This window comes from Megalobrama amblycephala, linkage group LG3 (genome assembly GCF_018812025.1).
Source record: "Megalobrama amblycephala isolate DHTTF-2021 linkage group LG3, ASM1881202v1, whole genome shotgun sequence".
NCBI classification, from domain to species: Eukaryota; Metazoa; Chordata; class Actinopteri; order Cypriniformes; family Xenocyprididae; genus Megalobrama; species Megalobrama amblycephala.
Window position 1 is genome coordinate 19,381,924 of NC_063046.1, and position 18,404 is coordinate 19,400,327.

At 36.1% G+C, this 18,404-nt stretch overlaps 1 protein-coding gene across 2 annotated transcripts; it reads left to right on the forward strand.

The window, feature by feature from the left end:
- The first annotated feature begins 8,580 nt into the window (after positions 1–8,580).
- On the forward strand, positions 8,581–18,181 carry paqr5b (progestin and adipoQ receptor family member Vb). Of its 2 annotated transcripts, XM_048184468.1 has the most exons (8): positions 8,599–9,015; positions 9,142–9,269; positions 11,473–11,678; positions 13,245–13,371; positions 14,098–14,142; positions 14,377–14,473; positions 14,791–14,935; positions 16,505–18,181. In XM_048184468.1, exons 1-8 carry the CDS (start codon positions 8,800–8,802, stop codon positions 16,762–16,764), a joined length of 1,224 nt encoding a protein of 407 aa, XP_048040425.1. In that variant the 5' UTR covers positions 8,599–8,799; the 3' UTR covers positions 16,765–18,181. The 2 variants fall into 2 exon arrangements, with proteins under 2 accessions (XP_048040426.1, XP_048040425.1); XM_048184469.1 differs by lacking the exon at positions 14,098–14,142 and having other exon boundaries at positions 8,581–9,015.
- The last annotated feature ends 223 nt before the right edge of the window (positions 18,182–18,404 follow it).

Sequence of the window (18,404 nt, forward strand, 5' to 3'; positions counted from 1 at the left end):
CATATGTCTACTGTGTTTCTTTTAAAGCTGCTGTCCGTAACTTTTTTTGTTTAAAAATGATCCAAAATCAGTTTTTAAGTACATAACCAGCCAGTGTTATGTACTTAAAACTATCTCCTTACCTTAGTCCGATTCACAAAGGTAAGCTCGTAATAATGTTTTCTAATTCGGGTGGCACTGGTGGGTTTCCACAGGAAATTTGAGCATGCCGCCGTTCGTCTTTTCGTCATTTGTCACGTCTGTAAACAGAAAGGAGTCCGAGCTAATAGGCTATATGACTTGTGAGGATGCTGCAGGCGGCGGATCATTTATAGCCTTTTTTCACAGCAGCTGGAATAATTAAACTTATCATTTTGATGGCAGATTGTATGGTGTGACAAATGGACAATAAGAGATTAGACTGTACAGAACCTGAAATCAGGTTACGCTAATAAACACTAAATACACAGTCGCGCAATGCTGATGTTAACATTAACAATTTGCACAGTATGACGTGATCCGAACTAAGCGATCGATATATTTAATCACCATTGGTAGCACAATTTATTGTAATGCTTTTCCCCCCCTCAATTGGTCAGAAGAAAAGTGGCAGATTTGTTATTTGCTTGTTCAGATGACATTTTCCTGTGAAAATTCTTATTTTGGTCATACATCCAAGACTTAGAATCTGTGATTCCGAAGTACAGTATCCACACCGATGTGGTGACTGACAGCAAACATTAGATTCATCCGCGCTGAGGAGACATGCCGCGGCACAACGCACGTAAAGATGAGAAATCTGCAAATAACTGCAGGTTTTCGAACAGAGATGGCGACAAAGAGGCAAAACTTACGGACTGCAGCTTTAATAAAACAGCATTTTTTACTTCAGCTCATGTATTTAGAAAGGATGTGGTTTATAATCAATTATAGTTGTATTTAGTCCCATAACTCATTTTTGATTCATTACAGTATTATATCCGTTCAGTCATACATACTCCCTCACTAGCTCAGCAGAAATGACCAGTGTTGAACACTGCCTGAGGTGTCTACTGCATCACCCTCCAAAAACATTTATCTCCGATGTCCCTGTTCACTATAATCCCTGCACATTCTCTTTATCTCAGTCACACATATGGACACTGCGGTTTAATTACTAGCTGCAGCCTGGGGTCGGATCCGGCACATTAAACTCCCTTCTCGTTCTTCTGTCCTGTCTCTGTCTCTCTCAGTAGTTATTTCAGCATTCGCTGAGCTCATACCGCTGGTAGACTGTGGATGAAGGCGCCCCATGGAGCTCATCTTTTAATGACTGTCTGATCAGATTATCACTGTTTTTACCCAGACTCAGCCAGCTGACGCTTGTGGTCTGTGGTCTATACGCAGCAAGTTTTTTTCTAGGGCTGGGTAATGATACAGATTTCAATTTGATTAATTTGGGCATATTTCAGTTATAATGTCCGTATCTCACACACACATATAATCATCGTTTAGATGAAGATCTTGATTAATCAGTAAATAGATATCTTTCAACCCAGCCCTAGTTTCATTTTTAAAGCCAAGACACTATAGGCAAAACCACAGTCTTAATCTAAAATTGACATTTAAGTGTTTGTTTTTTCTATTTTTCTACTTGCATCTGTAGATTTCTTAAAATGAGTTTTTTTTTTTTTTCATGCACTGAGCCAGAAATCTCTACTTCAGTAGCAATTAAATACACCAAACTTTCCAGTTTCATTCCTGTATATATTCTGAATATTTCTGCAGAGGAGTTTGTTCATATATCCTGATTTATTTAATAATAAAAACATGGTGATTTTTTTTTTCTTGCTGTAGGCCTATATATAAAATCCCCTCTGTAAAAATATTTCCGATATATTTAACTTCTGGAAAGTTATGCAAATTAGTGCATATTGAATTAGATAATGACTCATATGCATATTTAACCAAAACTTTTCAATAACCCCTAATGAATAAAGTGATTTCACCAAGTACAACATGTTCTTTGTTGATCCTGGAAGAACATTCCAATCAACCAATCAGATTTGAGGGACAAGTTTACCATTTATGTTAAGTTTAGGCTTACAACCTGGGATAGGTGCTTCTACAACAGTGTTATTTAACTATCATTTCCCTCTGATTTTAGGGATAAGTTATGGGTAGGGTTAGGTTTAGAGGTTGGGAAAAGGTTAGGACTAAATTTTCGGATGGGAATGTTGTTCCAGGATCAACAAAACGATCCAGGAAGATGTCTTACTTGGCAAAATCACAGTGACCAACATCTAATACAAAACAAGTATCTCAATGTTCTGTGGTGATTAGTCAGCTGTGGAAGTATATGGTGATATCTATCAGTTTTTTTCTTTTTTTTTACCTGTGGTAACTTGAATTGTCATAAAACTTTGCTTGTTCAGAGACACTCTCTCACACAAACCTGCAATGCACAGGAAAAACAGTTCCCAGACTAACACTGAACTGTCAAATATCAGTTTATTCCTGAGTGTTTCATTGCATTCAACTCATGTCTGCCTCCCCGATGTCTGCAGCAGGCGTTTTAGTTGTCGGCTTGGTCTGGCATTGTAAGAGGACACAGTGAGTGATGTGTGCCTTTGTGTCTGTGAGAGATTCCCACACACACTTGTGTCATTTCCCATTTATGACTTAATACCTCAGCTATGCAGGGTTCAGACTCTTCTCATCTTGCACACCCTGAGATGTTTAGATATATTTTACCCTTGGTAGTATTACCGTGTCCGAAGCGACAAAAATATCACTGCTGCAGAGAGTTGACGCTACCATATTGTACCTGTCTGGGGGGTCGTATAGGCCATGCCCTCTGCAGCTCTGCTTGATTCGGTCTGTCTGCAACTGGCCTCCACACCGCTGCTGCTGATGTTTAATTATGCAGCAACCAAGGCCAAACACACACACACACACACATAGCCCTGCTTACTCCCACATACATCCTCTCATGTTTGCCCTCCAGACGATACACGCATAAACACACAGACACACTTAATGAAGCAGAAGAAAAGTGAGCTGAACAGAGAGAGAGAGAGGTAACGAGAGAGCTGCTGCGGTGATAAAGCAAACGTCCTTCTCTGCTAATCTAGGAAGACTGGACAAGTGCCAGTGTTATGGCGGATATGTTTCTTAAATAGCATACCACTTTTTAAAAGACAAACCCCTGATAGGTTCAATCTAGACAGTTTTATAACATTAAAAATTCTTTAAAAAAAAACTAAATGGCATATTAGCATTACTTATATGTCATATCAGTAAACATCGAGTTCTGCTCCTCCCAGTCAGTGTTCTTCATTGGAGAATAGAAAGAGACTGATTTAGATTAGGCTACTGCTGATGCTGTTCACTTCATTTACACAATTCGGTTTAGTTACCCTTATATTTTTGTCCCTTTTAAGGGGTTTAGATCTTATGTTTATTTTGTTTTATATTACTTTATTTTTTTATACTATCTCAACGTTTCTGACTTTTAGTTGTATTGTGTTACATTTCTTTCGTGCAGATCAAGGTTGAGGCAAGTTAATCAAACCATAAATCGAACGAAAAAAATATATTGACAACTCCAATCCTGGATGAACACGAATTGTGACAATTATGACACTGTATACAGAGAAACGCGATGAATAATTCTAAATTGGAAAATGCTGCCATCATGGGGCGACATTTGGCATTACCGTTTAACTGTTGCATAACCACTCAAAACTTCTGATTCTGTTAATGAAGTGTCATTTCTCTCTCTCTCAGTTCAATTCAAAATTGCTTCATTGGCATCACTGTAAATAATACAATATTGCCAAAGCAATATATAGATAAAACAATAATAAAAACATCTGTATAACAGAAGAAAAATTATCAAATTTTATAACGTTATCAAATAACATAATTAAACTTAAATTAACAGTGTAACAAATTAGAACATGACTAAACATTTGATACCACAGTGTTTTAACATATATACACAAATACTGAGGGCCACTGTGGTGGACGGTAGGGAAACACACTGAGGTCAGACACACACATTACACACATTCACCTGCTGTCTCTCAGTCTGTGGCACATCCACACGTATCTCGCAGCCAGTGCTGCTGTCGGTCCCTCTCCTAATATTAACTTTATTTGTTCTACTTCAGTCATGGCTGTGAAGTTCTTTATTAAGTTACTGAATTTGGTGAAGTAGAGATCTCTTATAGGTATGTATTTTTGACAGTGAAGGAGGAAGTGCGCCTCTGTCTCGATCTCTCCTGTCCTGCAGTGAACACACACCCTTTGCTCTCTGGGTAACCAGCTCTTTCTGTGTCTGCCGGTCTCGATGGCTAGACTGTGCTCACTGAGTCTGTACTTGGTCAGGATCCGACTCTGCTTTGTCTTTGACACTTTGGAGATATTCTTCTAATTCATAATTTGATTTTAGAGTTCAATAGAATTGTAATTTACTTTGTGTTTTAGTTTCCTCATCCCACACTCTAAAAAATAAAACATTGGTTCAACAACAAAAAAAAAAAAAAATGTTGTTTTCCACTAGAATTTTTAACTTAAGCCAATTGGGAGAATTACATTAATTCAAAGCAATATTTTGAGTTGATCCAACATAATGTTTTAAGTAAGGTGAAGACGTTTTTTTTGCCACAATACAAAAATACATTTCAAAGTAACATGAACTTAATAATTGTCAACATGAATGCAACTATTTAAGTTGATCCAACATAATGTTTTAAGTAAGGTGAAGACGTTTTTTGCCACAATAAAAACACATTTCTAAGTAACGTGAACTTAATAATTGTCAACATGAATGCAACTATTTAAGTTGATCCAACATAATGTTTTAAGTAAGGTGAATACGCTTTTTGGACACAATAAAAACACATTTCTAAGTAACATGAACTTAATAATTGTCAACATAAATGCAACTATTTAAGTTGATCCAACATAATGTTTTAAGTAAGGTGAAGACGTTTTTTTTGCCACAATACAAAAATACATTTCAAAGTAACATGAACTTAATAATTGTCAACATGAATGCAACTATTTAAGTTGATCCAACATAATGTTTTAAGTAAGGTGAAGACGTTTTTTGCCACAATAAAAACACATTTCTAAGTAACGTGAACTTAATAATTGTCAACATGAATGCAACTATTTAAGTTGATCCAACATAATGTTTTAAGTAAGGTGAATACGCATTTTGGCCACAATAAAAACACATTTCTAAGTAACATGAACTTAATAATTGTCAACATGAATGCAACTATTTAAGCTGATTCAACATAATGTTTTAAGTAAGGTGAAGATGTTTTTTTGCCACAATAAAAACACATTTCTAAGTAACATGAACTTAATAATTGTCAACATGAATGCAACTATTTAAGTTGATCCAACATAATGTTTTAAGTAAGGTGAATATGCTTTTTGGACACAATAAAATGCATTTCTAAGTAACATACCACTTACCAAGCACCGCTTGTCACCATGATGGTAAATCTCCAAAAACCCACATTAACAGAAACTCTTCTAAATTAGCATAACAAAACACTAATTACTGCTAAATCTCCATTACCATTAATCTTGTGCAAAAAACATTATATAACACTTAATTTTAGCATTTACTCTCCCTTTCAAGTGCCATGGGCAAAGCATGATGGGAAATATAAATCCCAGCCCAGTTAAAAGAAGTGTTCATACAACTCAAAACAATGAAACACGTTTACACGTCATCAGATTGTATTTTACATTAACAGAACTTAAAATTAAATACATTTTTGATTAACTGAAAATGTTAAACTATGACAAGTCATGATAGTATATCGAATCAATAGGCATAATTTGTGTCATCCAAGCTCAGTAAAATAACAATTACAAGTAAAAATTCTAACAGTATTTCAGAACTTGATTTTTTATTTCACAACAATATATATATATTTAAGTAATGACTAAAGGTCCCTTGAATTAGTTTTTAGAGTGCAATGTTCCAGATATGTATTTTTTAGATTGTTTGGAAATTTGGTTTATTTTGATGTTTGGATGAGAAGCAGTGCTGGTCTGAGACTTGTTAGTATTAGTAGAGTTAGTCAGGTTAGTAAGTCTCAGGACCAGCTGACTGAGGGGACTTTTTTTGGGGTGCAGTTCTTGGGTCTGTAATGCTTTAAAATGTAGCGATTGTGTGGGACTTGATTTTGAATTTGAGGGATGTTTTTTGCATATTAATAATCAATGGGAATCAGCCTAATTCTGCCCTACATGCATTATTGGGTGTTCTTCTTTGTATTTTTAGGATCATTTTGTAGAATTCTGTGTGTAGGGCTTCTGTTGGATGTCTGTCCCATCTAGTGTAGCTCTGATCACTGAGTGGACCCCAGACCTCACTTCCATACAGCGCAATATCAAAGATTTTACACCAGATTGGAATTGGTAAATCAATGTTTTGGAATCTCTTCTTGATGGCGTATAGAGCTCTTCGAGCTTTATCTTTGAGAGCATTCACTGCCATACTGAAACCCCCCGATGCAGTGATGATCAGACCGAGGTAAGTGTACTGCATCGTGTGTTCTAGGGCGGTGCTGCCTAGACTGAACTGATATCTGTGTTCCTGACATCTGGGCTTTTTCTGGAAGACCATAATGTTGGTTCTGGCAGTAGTTGTCCAGCAGGTCCAGATGCTGCTGTAGTCCCTGTGCAGTGGGTGACAGCAGCACCAGATCATCTGCATACAGCAAGAGCTTGATGTTCTTGTCTTGTAGAGTGAGTCCGAGACCTGTAGACCATTCCAGCTGCACCGCTAGTTCATTAATGTAAATGTTGAACAACGCTGGACTCAGGCTACAGCCCTGCTGTACTCCTGTCTTCTGGGTGAAGAACTCTGTATGTTTGTTGCCAATTCGTATTGCACATTTGTTGTTTGAATACATTGATTTAATAATGTCATAAACTTTACCCCATACACCGCTTTGTAAAAGTTTGTAATATAATCCATCGTGCCAAATAGAATCAAATGCTTTTTTGAAATCGACAAAGCATGCAAATATTTTTTCGTTTTTGGTCGTGTTTATTGATTAGGGTGTGTAGGGTGTAAATGTGGTCAGTAGTTCTGTGATTTGGAAGGAAGCCATTCTGAAGTTTACAATTCTATTGTTTAAAACACTGCTAAATAACTTCCCCAGATTACTGCTCACACAAATGCCTCTGAAATTATTAGGGTCCAATTTATTCCCACTCTTATGAATTGGGGTAATAAGTCCTTGGCTCCAGATGTCAGGAAAACAGCCTGAACTAAGTACAATGTTGAATAATTTGAGCACAGCCGTCTGCAGCTCAGGTGTGCTGTGTTTCAGCATTTCACCCAGAATGCTGTCAGAACCACAAGATTTCTTACATTTTTGGTTTTTGAGTTTGTCAGTTCTTCATGTGTAATTGGGAAGTCGAGTGGATTTTGATTATTTTTAATTGTGTCTTCATAAGTTTGTAGATTTTGGTTGATCAGATTATAATTGTCATTGAGTTGTTTTGGTGGGATTTCTTTACATAGGATTTCAAAATGCTTTGTCCAGATTTCTCCATCTCTCTTTCTCTCTCTACCTCTACCTTTGCCTTTATATTCCATGTTACTGTAAGTTTACCACACCAACATAAAACTAATTTCTGCTAAGAGGTAATAAATTCGTTACCAATCATTACAGTTTGCTTAACATACTTGTTCTTTAATGGAATAACGTTTCTGCATTGTCATTGGATTAGTACAGACAAAAGAACGATAACGGTCCTGTTTTAGCATGTTAAGGATAAGCATTGTAACTATAAGTTTTTCACACCCTCTATTCATTACAGCTTCACTTGCACTGACTGAAACTGCCTTAAACACCCCACCCTTAATGAGCAAGTGGGGTCAGAACAGCACAGCAAGCTCAGTGGACTTTCCATGTGGACTGGGGCAATCTTGTGACCTTGTCTGAAATATAATAATGCAAATATTTGTTATTCTTTGCTATTTATGCATGGTTAAGTCAGGCAGTGTTACACTTGAGCTTGAGTTCAAAAGTCACTAAGAAACCTGTTTAACCTGCAGGGAAAAGGGGGAAATAAGATTTTCTAAATACTTTAATACTTTCAATCAATTTTCAATTTTTGCTTACATAATTCTTAAATATTTGTATTTGTCCTTCAATCGATATATATATATATATATATATATATATTATATATAGTATGTTTTTGGAAGAAGTCTCTCTTGCTCATTAAGACTGCATTTATTTGTTAAAAATACAGTAAAAACAGTAATATTGTAAAAATATTATTCCGATTTAAAATCAGGCAAAGCCGAATTTTCAGCATCATTACTCCAGTTTTCAGTGTCACATGATCCTTCAGAAATCATTCTAATATGCTGATTTACTGCTCGAGAAAAAAATTCTTATAAAGGAACAATTTTGTTCCTTTATATTTTTGTGGAAACTGTAATGCATATTTTTTCAGGATTCTTTAATGACTAGAAAGTTAAAAAATAGATTTTTTTGTTAGAATGTAAAAGTCTTTACTTTCCCTTTTGATCAATGCGATATGCCCTAAATACAAGTATTAATTTCTTTCAAAACATCTGACTGATCCAAAACTATTGAATGGACTTCTATACGAGACTGTTGTGTGTATTTATCTGTATGTTTGGAGTGAAACCTTCTGACTTTAAAACAACGTGCCCCTGAATTCTTGTGAACGTTCTCACCTAGCCGGTGTTTCAGGTATGTGTGTGTGTTTGTGCCAGGTGTGTGTTCAGTGCTGTAGGTGTGTGTGTGTTTATGTTAGAAGTTGATGTCTGTAGGTGTGATGAAAAGGGCAGGGCTAACCGGGCCGGTCTGTGATCAGGTAGAGTGGAAGAGTGTCTGTATGTGCATTTGTCTCTCTACCTGCTGGTGTTTATGTATCTGCCTCTCTCTCCTGAGTCAGGCACTGAGGGCCATTCATCTGGGGAACATGTTCAGCTTGATCAAACTACGGCGCGTCTTCACCGTCCACCAGGTCCCCAAAGTAAGTTCATTCCTTTAACAAACAACAAACAGATACTGTGTGATTTAAACTAGTTTAAAGTGTTCTTGAAGTAGATAAACAAGTAAAGAATCACTGGATTTATCTTATTATCTTTTCCCATGGCAGGCATTTCATGAGGACAGTATCATCTCTGGATATCGACACCCTCGTAGTTCGGCCAAAGACTGTGTGTTGAGTCTTTTTCAGCTGACCAATGAGACCCTCAATGTCTGGACACACTTTCTACCAACCTGGTATGGTGAAACGGTGAAGCAATCTCTGTTACTCTTTATCTCTCGTGTTTGCTTTCTCTCTGTAAATGCATATCGCCCTCTCTTTGCCTCTTTCTCAGTATGACTTTTACAATAAAACTTGTTATCTTATAACTCACAGACAATAGTATAAACTTACACAACTACAGTGACACAACCCTGGGATCCATGGGAACAGTATTTAGATTGACTATGTGTGTGCGGTGCGCTGAGATTTACAGTAGTATGAATTGAGAAACTCTACAGTGGATTGTCACGCCCCTCACCGAGCTCCTAGGGGAGTTCACCTTGCTGGATGAACACAGAGGGGGTCTGCCATCTCTGATAATGAGCTCCTGGTGTGATTCTCACTGGAGCTTTCTCCAGACGTAAACATGTTAGAGAGCTGCTTATGTCAACTTTGATTGTAAACTTTTTGGTATGCTATTGGTATATTGGCTGTAATGGTTTATAAGCTGTTATAAGTTAATTTTTAATTGCCTACTTGTTGTCATTGCATAGCTTATTTTCCCAGACAACTTCTATCTAGGTCTGTGAACGGAACTGAGATCATTCAAAACCTTATTCTCTCATTCAGTCATTACATAATGTCTCAGTCCTGCCTTATATTAACCAGTGCTCTACAAGAACTGGACACAACCAACACAACCAGTTTTTCTTGGCTAAGTTTTTCTTGGGCATGTAATAGATGGAACACATTTAATAATATTACATTATTTTTTATATAATAAAATTATATATGCAGTAAAATATTACATTATTATTATTAAATAGCTACTAGCCTAACTCAGTACTGCAGTATTGGCAATCCTGTATGATAAACTGCTTTAAATCTTCTTGCTTTGAATAAAATCACCTTCTAAATTATTAAATGTAAATGTAATTCATTGCAAAAACACATTTCCATTACTCGTCTATTTAAAGTATGCCATATCTCAAAGCTAACACATTCTCTGATCCCACACAATGGTTAAATACACAGTCAGCCGACAGTAAATCAATAGGACAAAACTTGGAATCTGTAACTTGACTCTGTGTTAATGTTTGGTTATATTAAACTCACTGATCCCTCTAAAGCAAGCAAGAGTAAATCAGACCTGTAAAATTCATCACTTAAGAATCCTGAGATTTGAAACTAGATTTAATACGACACCTCTTAATATCACATTTTTAAGGGCAGGGCTGACATTGCTAAAGCTCGGTTGCGCTTAGTATGAATGTTATGTTATGTTATGTTCCCATGGATATAGCAAACTTGTGGAATTTGAATGTATTTATAGTGAATATATAGCTTTCTAAAAAAATTCCACTTTGTGACTGCAATCAATGTAAGCAGGGGGACAGTGAATGTAAGAAGTCAAAACCATCTCTATTAATTCTTATGTTTACTGTACATACTGTATAGCATAGAAACAAGTGTTAAAGGTGCGCTTTAGAGATTAAACACAGACCTATAGAAAGTGATAAGACTGTTTGTTTCTGCATTCACCTGTCAGATACATCCCTAGTAACAAACTCTGTGAGCAAGTCAGGGCAGGTTAAACATTTGAATACAATCTTCTGGACAAAAAAAAAAAAAAAATTGTTTTGTTTCTCATGTCCACAGTAAAATACATTCACTTGCTAAGATACAGATTCTTTTCAGTATCAGCTATCATGCAAGGAATTGTCTTTCTCTGGAAGAGAAATTGAAAAAGTAACATGTGAAGGCCAAGAATGGTAACCCAATACTTACTTGGAAATTGTCCTCTGCGTTTAACCCATCCAGTTGGTGCACACACATAAGGAGTAGTTAACACACACCCCCAGAGCAGCAGGCAGCCATTTCACTATGGCGCCCAGGGAGCAATTGCCCTAGCTATTGTTAGGTGCCTTGCTTTCCTGCCGGTATTGAGAATCAAACCCGCAACCTTCGGGATACCAGTCTGACTCGCTAACCATTAGGCCATGACTGCCCCACCTACAAATGCCTCACCCACAGCTGCCCCAAACAAGTCAAAAGATGGAAAACGTATATATATATTTTTAAATCGCATGCGTATAATGTTGATTCCAGCAGTGGAAAACTTCATGGAATTGTTGTTGTTGTTTCACTGTATAACTTGTTTTTTGCAGCTTTGCAGAGCTGTGTCAACATCATTGTCTGGCATCCTTCCATCTCTCTCTCTCTCTCTTTCTCCGTCAGGTATTTTCTTTGGAAGTTGATGACAGTGTTGTTGATGGAGGATGCATGGTATGATGTGTACACGTGGCCTCTGCTGGTCTTCTTGTTCTCCTGCTGTGTGTATCCACTGGCCTCCAGCTGTGCCCACACCTTCAGTACCATGTCTACCCGCTCTCGCCATATCTGCTACTTCTTTGACTATGGAGCACTCAGCCTGTACAGTCTCGGTAAGAAAGGAACACACAGACTCATTCACTTAAACACTAGTTCCTTGGGCTTGTTACAGAAAATATTGGCATGAAGACAAAGTTCAAGCTTCAAGATTGTACTGCAATATTTAACAGACACGATAGATTCCTTACACAATTAATGCAAAAACAGGTTACATTACACTGACTTCCATATTCTACATAAACTAACAATAATTTTTGTCCAATAACTAATACATGTCCAAAATTAAAATGTATGTTTTGTGTAAATAAATCAAAAATAAAACACTATACTAAAATTAACCCTTTTAAATGTTACTAGTGAATTTGGGCATCACAGCATTATATTTTACAGTATGGAAAAATAGATATTTATTCTGAGATTTGCTAAAGATTGTATTTAAGGTGAGACACTGCAGGTGAATAGGGTAAAACATTAACTAATAGTTATCACCATACATCCCCAGTGGATTGATTACAATACGAATTGCAAACATTTTTTGTATTACAAGTTTTCTAAAATGTTATGTTTAAGAATGCAAATGAGGAAATATTTATTTACTTAAAAATGTGCTAATTTGCATAAATGTCTAGTACAAAAATCTGAACATGGGATGAAGTCAGGTTCAGAATTCTTGTTTTTGTTTTTGACATATTTAGAGCCAAAAGGTTTTTACAGAGGGGATTTTGGGTATCTCTTTTTTATCACTCCGTAATTTAGAAAATACTGTGAACAGTCAGAAAAAAATTAATTCTTACAATTTTTCTTTGAAATAAAATGTTTTATATAATCTGGCTAATTAAATATGAACAAATCCCTCTGTTAAAACCTTCAGAATATAGATAGGAATAGCCAAACTGTAAAGTCTGGTGTATGTAAGTGCTTCTGAACTGGAGATATATGGCTCAGTGTAGGAGAAAAAAAAATATTTTGAGAAATCGGCCTTTAAAAATATGTATTGTAATTGAAATCTATAGGCACAAATAGATAAAGTGCCAAAAAAAAAAAAATACATGTTTAAAGCTGGATTTTGGATATTTTCTTATCACTAGTCTGAAAAAACACTTTGTTAAAAGCCAAAAAGCCCAAAATCTTAAAATTGAAAAAACAGCGTTTTACTCTGTAATGTCTCGTCTTAACAGCATTATTAAAATATTTTTAGTTTTAGGCCTGGTTTCACAGACAGGGCTTAGATTAAGCCAGGATTAGTTCATTTAGGGCATTTACGTAGCTTTTATAAATGTACCTTGGAAAAAAAAAAAAGCATTCTTGATGTGCATCTTGAGATAAACAATGGCAGTGACATATTTTAAGATATATCAGTGCAAGTTACTTTCAGTTAAAATAGCTCAAACATGCATTTAGTCTGGGACTAGCTTAAGCCTTGTCTGTGAAAGTAAGCTTTAGATGATGGCAAAGGTAATCTAAATGTTAAAATGAGAATGCACAATTAAATACAAATAAATATAATTTTAAAATCTCTATTATCAGCCAATAACTAGTATGGCACCTTCACATGTTATTACCAAATCATACCCACCATACTGAGTTGTATTCATGTGACTGACTGCATGTTGATGCAGGTTCAGCGATCAGCTACTCTGCATATGTTTTTCCTGACGCATGGGTGAACAGCACCTTTCATTCATACTACATCCCTGTAGCTGTACTAAACACCATCGTCTCAACCAGCCTGGCCTGCTACTCGAGGTAAGGCTCCAGTTCATTCCATGCATTCTCATTGCTAAAATACCACCATGCGGATCACAGAAATGCAGTTTGCATAATTGTGGGTTACATATAGTTCTACTGAGAACTATGTGAGTATGTGGTACAAGCTCTAATAAACATTACATCAATTAGGGTGACATTATCAAATTTAAAAAGGTAAATTTATACTAAATACTACAAAAACACCCTGATTTGTATAACATAATTTACAGGGACTAGTAAATATAACTGATGAATCATTTTTGTCAATCTGTTTTTAATTGAGTTGTCTGTACAAGCCGATTCACTATAAAGAGTATGCAATGGCTGCGTCCCAAATAGTGTTCACTCTCTGAGCAGGTACTTTCATAAGTATGTTCTGTATATGACTGTGTAATACATTTGTTGTCATTGTCATGTGACTTGCAGCATCAGTTGTGTCGATTCATTACTAACTAAAATGAATCGATCTGAGACAGATGAGTATATTACTGTTTCCTCAGATCAGATATTAGCTATGTAGCGTTTAAACATGCTACAGTTGCTACACGTTGTAAAGCATAGGTTGTTACTGGAAAAAGTTAAACTTCTATGAAAACAGCTAAATCACGCTACTGAAAAAGTTTGTGTACCCTACATTTTAGGTTTGTTATAAACATGATAAACATGATATAGCATGGCAGTTTCATAGATCAATATTATTTTTATTTCCACTTTTTTGCTAAGGCTTGGCCTACCATTCCTACACTATAACCATGACATCGATGAAAGGTAACAGTTTAAAAACATAATGAAAAAAACATTTTCTGATGCTCACTAATGTTTTCTAAATCTGGTTCTTTCTTTAAATTAATGGAAACACTTCCACCTCATTGTGTTAATCATGTTTTATGTGTTATTTTGACCACACTCAACCTCAATTACACAACACCTCACCACCGACACTGAAACTGACGTTATCATTAGTGAACATAAAAAATGTGCCTTTCACTTCCTACCCGTCAGATTCTCTGAGAGACCGAGCCCAAGGCTGAGTAAGGTGTTGCGAATTCTTGCCTTTGCCTACCCTTACCTGTTTGACAACATTCCTCTGTTCTACAGGGTAAGTTTCATCAAACTGTACAGTACATCGACACAAATGCACAGGCTGTCTAGATAAAGATCAGTCATGTTAAATAACATCATGTCCAAAGGAATGGACCTGACAATATTGTGATTTGAACTGGAATTTACATTCAAGTACACATTTATCTGTCCTATCCTATATCCTATCACTTCCAATGTTTTTCTTTTGAACATACTTCAGTGTGTTTAAAAAAAGTTTCTAGATGTTTATGCATGTTACTTAATTATAAGTTAAAATGAACATGAATAGACTTCAAGGTGTGACCTGTAATTATTTCTGTTGCCTCTTTCTAGTTGTTTCTGTGTGTAGGTGAGGGTTGCACTGATAATGAGGCAAACTCTGTTCATGTTCACCATACATTGCTTGCGTTTCTTACCGGCTTCCTGTTTGCAACCCACTTACCTGAGAGACTGGCACCTGGACGCTTTGACTACATAGGTAAGTGATGATGACAACGTAAATGTTAGCTACTGTACCATGTATGTTTGTGCTGTGTATTTGGGTGAACTAGTTGATTACAGAAGGGTTTTAGAATACAGACAGTACAGTATCTGAATTATAATGGATGTTCAATTATCAAATTGAAGTATCAAAGTTTACAAAAAATTCAGAAACCATACTTAAATCTGCAGTATGGAACTTTTGCCTCTCTATCGCCATCCTTGTTTGAAACATGAAATTGCAAGTTACTTGCGGAGGCTCTGTCGTTTTCCCTTTTTGACTGCGGGCTCTCCACAGTACTTGATTTTGACAACAGGTGATTCCCAGACGTCAACAATGATTGTCATTTAGACCTTTCTAGATTAAAAGCAGACATCTAGATGACGAGTTTAGATTTTAAGCAACTGCATCCTCAGCACACATATAGAAGCCAGGTCTTATTCTGTCTGTAAACGGACGTGACATAACCGCGCAAAGGCGAATGACCTCAAACTGACATTTCCAGTGAAATCAAACCCAACAGCTCAAATTATAAATCATTTTTATAAGCTTACCGTTTTGAATCAGGGTAAACTATTGAGACAGTTTTGACACTGATGTCTTATGTACTTGCTCAATAACTGATTTTTGTTATTTTTTAAACAAAAAAGTTACATACGGCAGCTTTAAGAAAATTACTCTTTAAAGGGTTAGTTCACCCAAAAATGAAAATGTCGTTAATTACTCACCCTCATGTCGTTCCACACCTGTAAGACCTTCGTTCATCTTCAGAACACAAATTAAGATATTGTTGATGAAATTTGATGGCTCAGTGAGGCCTGCATTCACAGCAATGACACTTCCTCTCTCAAGGTCCATAAAGGTACTAAAAACATATTTGAAACAGTTCATGTGAGTACAGTGGTTCTGTCTTAATATTATAAAGCGACAAGGATACTTTTTGTGCGCAAAAAAACCCCCAAAATAACGACTTTTCAACAATATCTATATGGGACAATTTCAAAACACTGCTTCAGAGCTTTACGAATTGAATCAGTGAATCGGAGCGCCACGTCACAAGATTTCAGCAGTTTAGCCGTTTGATAGGAGATCCGAATCAATAATTCGAAACAAAAGATTCATAAAGCTCAGAAGCTTCATGAAGCAGTGTTTTGAAATCGGCCCATAGAGATATTGTTGAAAATTCTTTATTTTATTTTATTTTTTTATTTTTTTGGGGCGCACAAAAAGTATTCTTATCGCTTTATAATATTAAGATAGAACCACTGTACTCACATGAACTGTTTCAAATATGTTTTTAGTAGCTTTATGGACCTTGAGAGTTTCAATGGCTTTGTTCTCAATGGAGGCCTCACGGAGCCATCTGATTTCATCAACAATATCTTAATTTGTGTTCCGAAGATGAACAAAGGTTTTAAGGGTGTGGAACGACATGAGGGTGAGTGATAAATGACATTATTTTCATTTTTGGGTGAACTAACCCTTTAACAAAGGTCCACAGGTGTTTCTTCAGCATATCTTCATTCAGTGTTTTTCATGTGAATGGCTCTCTTCTGACCCCTACAGGCCACAGCCATCAGCTGTTCCACGTGTGTGCAATAATTGGAACACACTTCCAGATGAAGGCCATTGAAACTGACATGGTGCTTAGACAGTCACAGCTGCTGGTCACTGCTCCACCTATCACCTTTAACAACACAATTGGAGCAACTCTGGTCTGTGTCTGCATCAGTTTGGGGATCATATGTCTTTATATTCTACCTCTACTGTACAGCCACCCAGATACACACCCACCAAAGAATGAAGGAAAGAAATGCAAGCACTAAACGTCACCTTGGAACTATAAGGTTCTATCTGACATTTTTGTCAAAATTGAATTATTCACATATTCTTATTCTGTGAAAATTTATTTACATCATGTGATGTGTTTTTTTAAGTTGTGTACATTTTTGGACTTTTTATTTAGAAAACAAAAAGGTTCTATCTACAAATTCGAACTCTAACTTGGTTCTATAAGGTTCTATCTGTGAGCCAATCAGCACTTCAAATGCTCACAAGAGGACGAATGAGCTAAGATTGTTCAAACTCCAACTGTCAAAATTCAAATTTAAATCTATCTAGCTAAATGAACATCTGCACTGGACAAAATATTTAAAGCTGCCGTTTATGCTTAACTTAAACAAGAAAATAATTATTTGTGCTAAAATATGAAATAAATGTCATAAAGAAAGCATTAAATTTAACTTTCTCATACATGTCGACACTGTTACAACACTAATTTTTTGTTCCCCATATCATTTTTGCTAAATGGAATGCACAATCTTTGCAGTTCAATATCTCAAACCTGCTCAAAATAGAACCTTATAATTCCAAGGTGGCGTAAACGTTCCTTAAAACAAGGAGTCTCTGAAAGATTAATTGCAGTCTTGCACAAGTTACCAAAGTTATTGTAAAAAATATCTAGGACACTCTTGCTAGATATTACATTATAAAAATCCCCAAGAGGGGTTTGTATGTTTACTGAAACTATGCAACCTGAGATTGCAAAGAGTAATGAATGCGTTAATTGCATGAACACTACTTCTCAGAGGAGAGCAAGAAAAGGCACTGAATATCGGGACAATAAGTCATGGGAGGATGTCATAGTGGTCTAATTTTTGTGTATAGAAACACACTCACTGAATGAATTAACAGTCATGATGAGATTTACAGTATGAAACTTGTACAGGTAAATGTAGATGGAATACAACAGAAACGTTCTAATTTATGTAAAGGATACAAAAACCTATGGTAGCCCAATACACGGACTCGAATTGGTGAATTGTTGTGAATCAGTTAATTTACATAAATTGTCCATCTGACTAAGCTACAGATGAAGGGTAGACATCTAGATGAGAGGACTGGTTGGGATGAACTGATTCACTAAAATGAAACAAATTTTCTTATGATACATATGAGTGAAGACCATTTGGAATGAACCGATTTCTCTAGAATTAATCAGACTAGGAACTATACATATGTGCAATTATCTGTGTGCAGAGTCTGCCAAAGTCCACAGTGACAACCATAATTTATCTACATGTACTTCTTTTCCATAAAACGGCACTATACTTTTGTGGTATCAACAAAAAAGAGTTTGGGGGGTATTACATATTTTTATAAAACCAGGTTACAACTTGTGTAACCAAACCGACAATATTTATTGTTTCCAGGATTCTTTATAATAAAATATTTATTTCTTAACAGCCTAGTCCTGTTTTTATTCCTAATTGAGACCTGTGAATGCGATGCAAAGAGAAGTTCAGATTGATATTTTAAATACACAGCCCTCTAAGCAGCAATAAAGTTCTGAGTTGAAAGGGGGATATATGATAGAAAGTGTGACTGTTTTGTCAGGGTAAGTTTTTGTTCTCAAAAGCCCAAAATGCCCCGATATCCGACTGAGGAGTGGTGACGTTAAAAACAT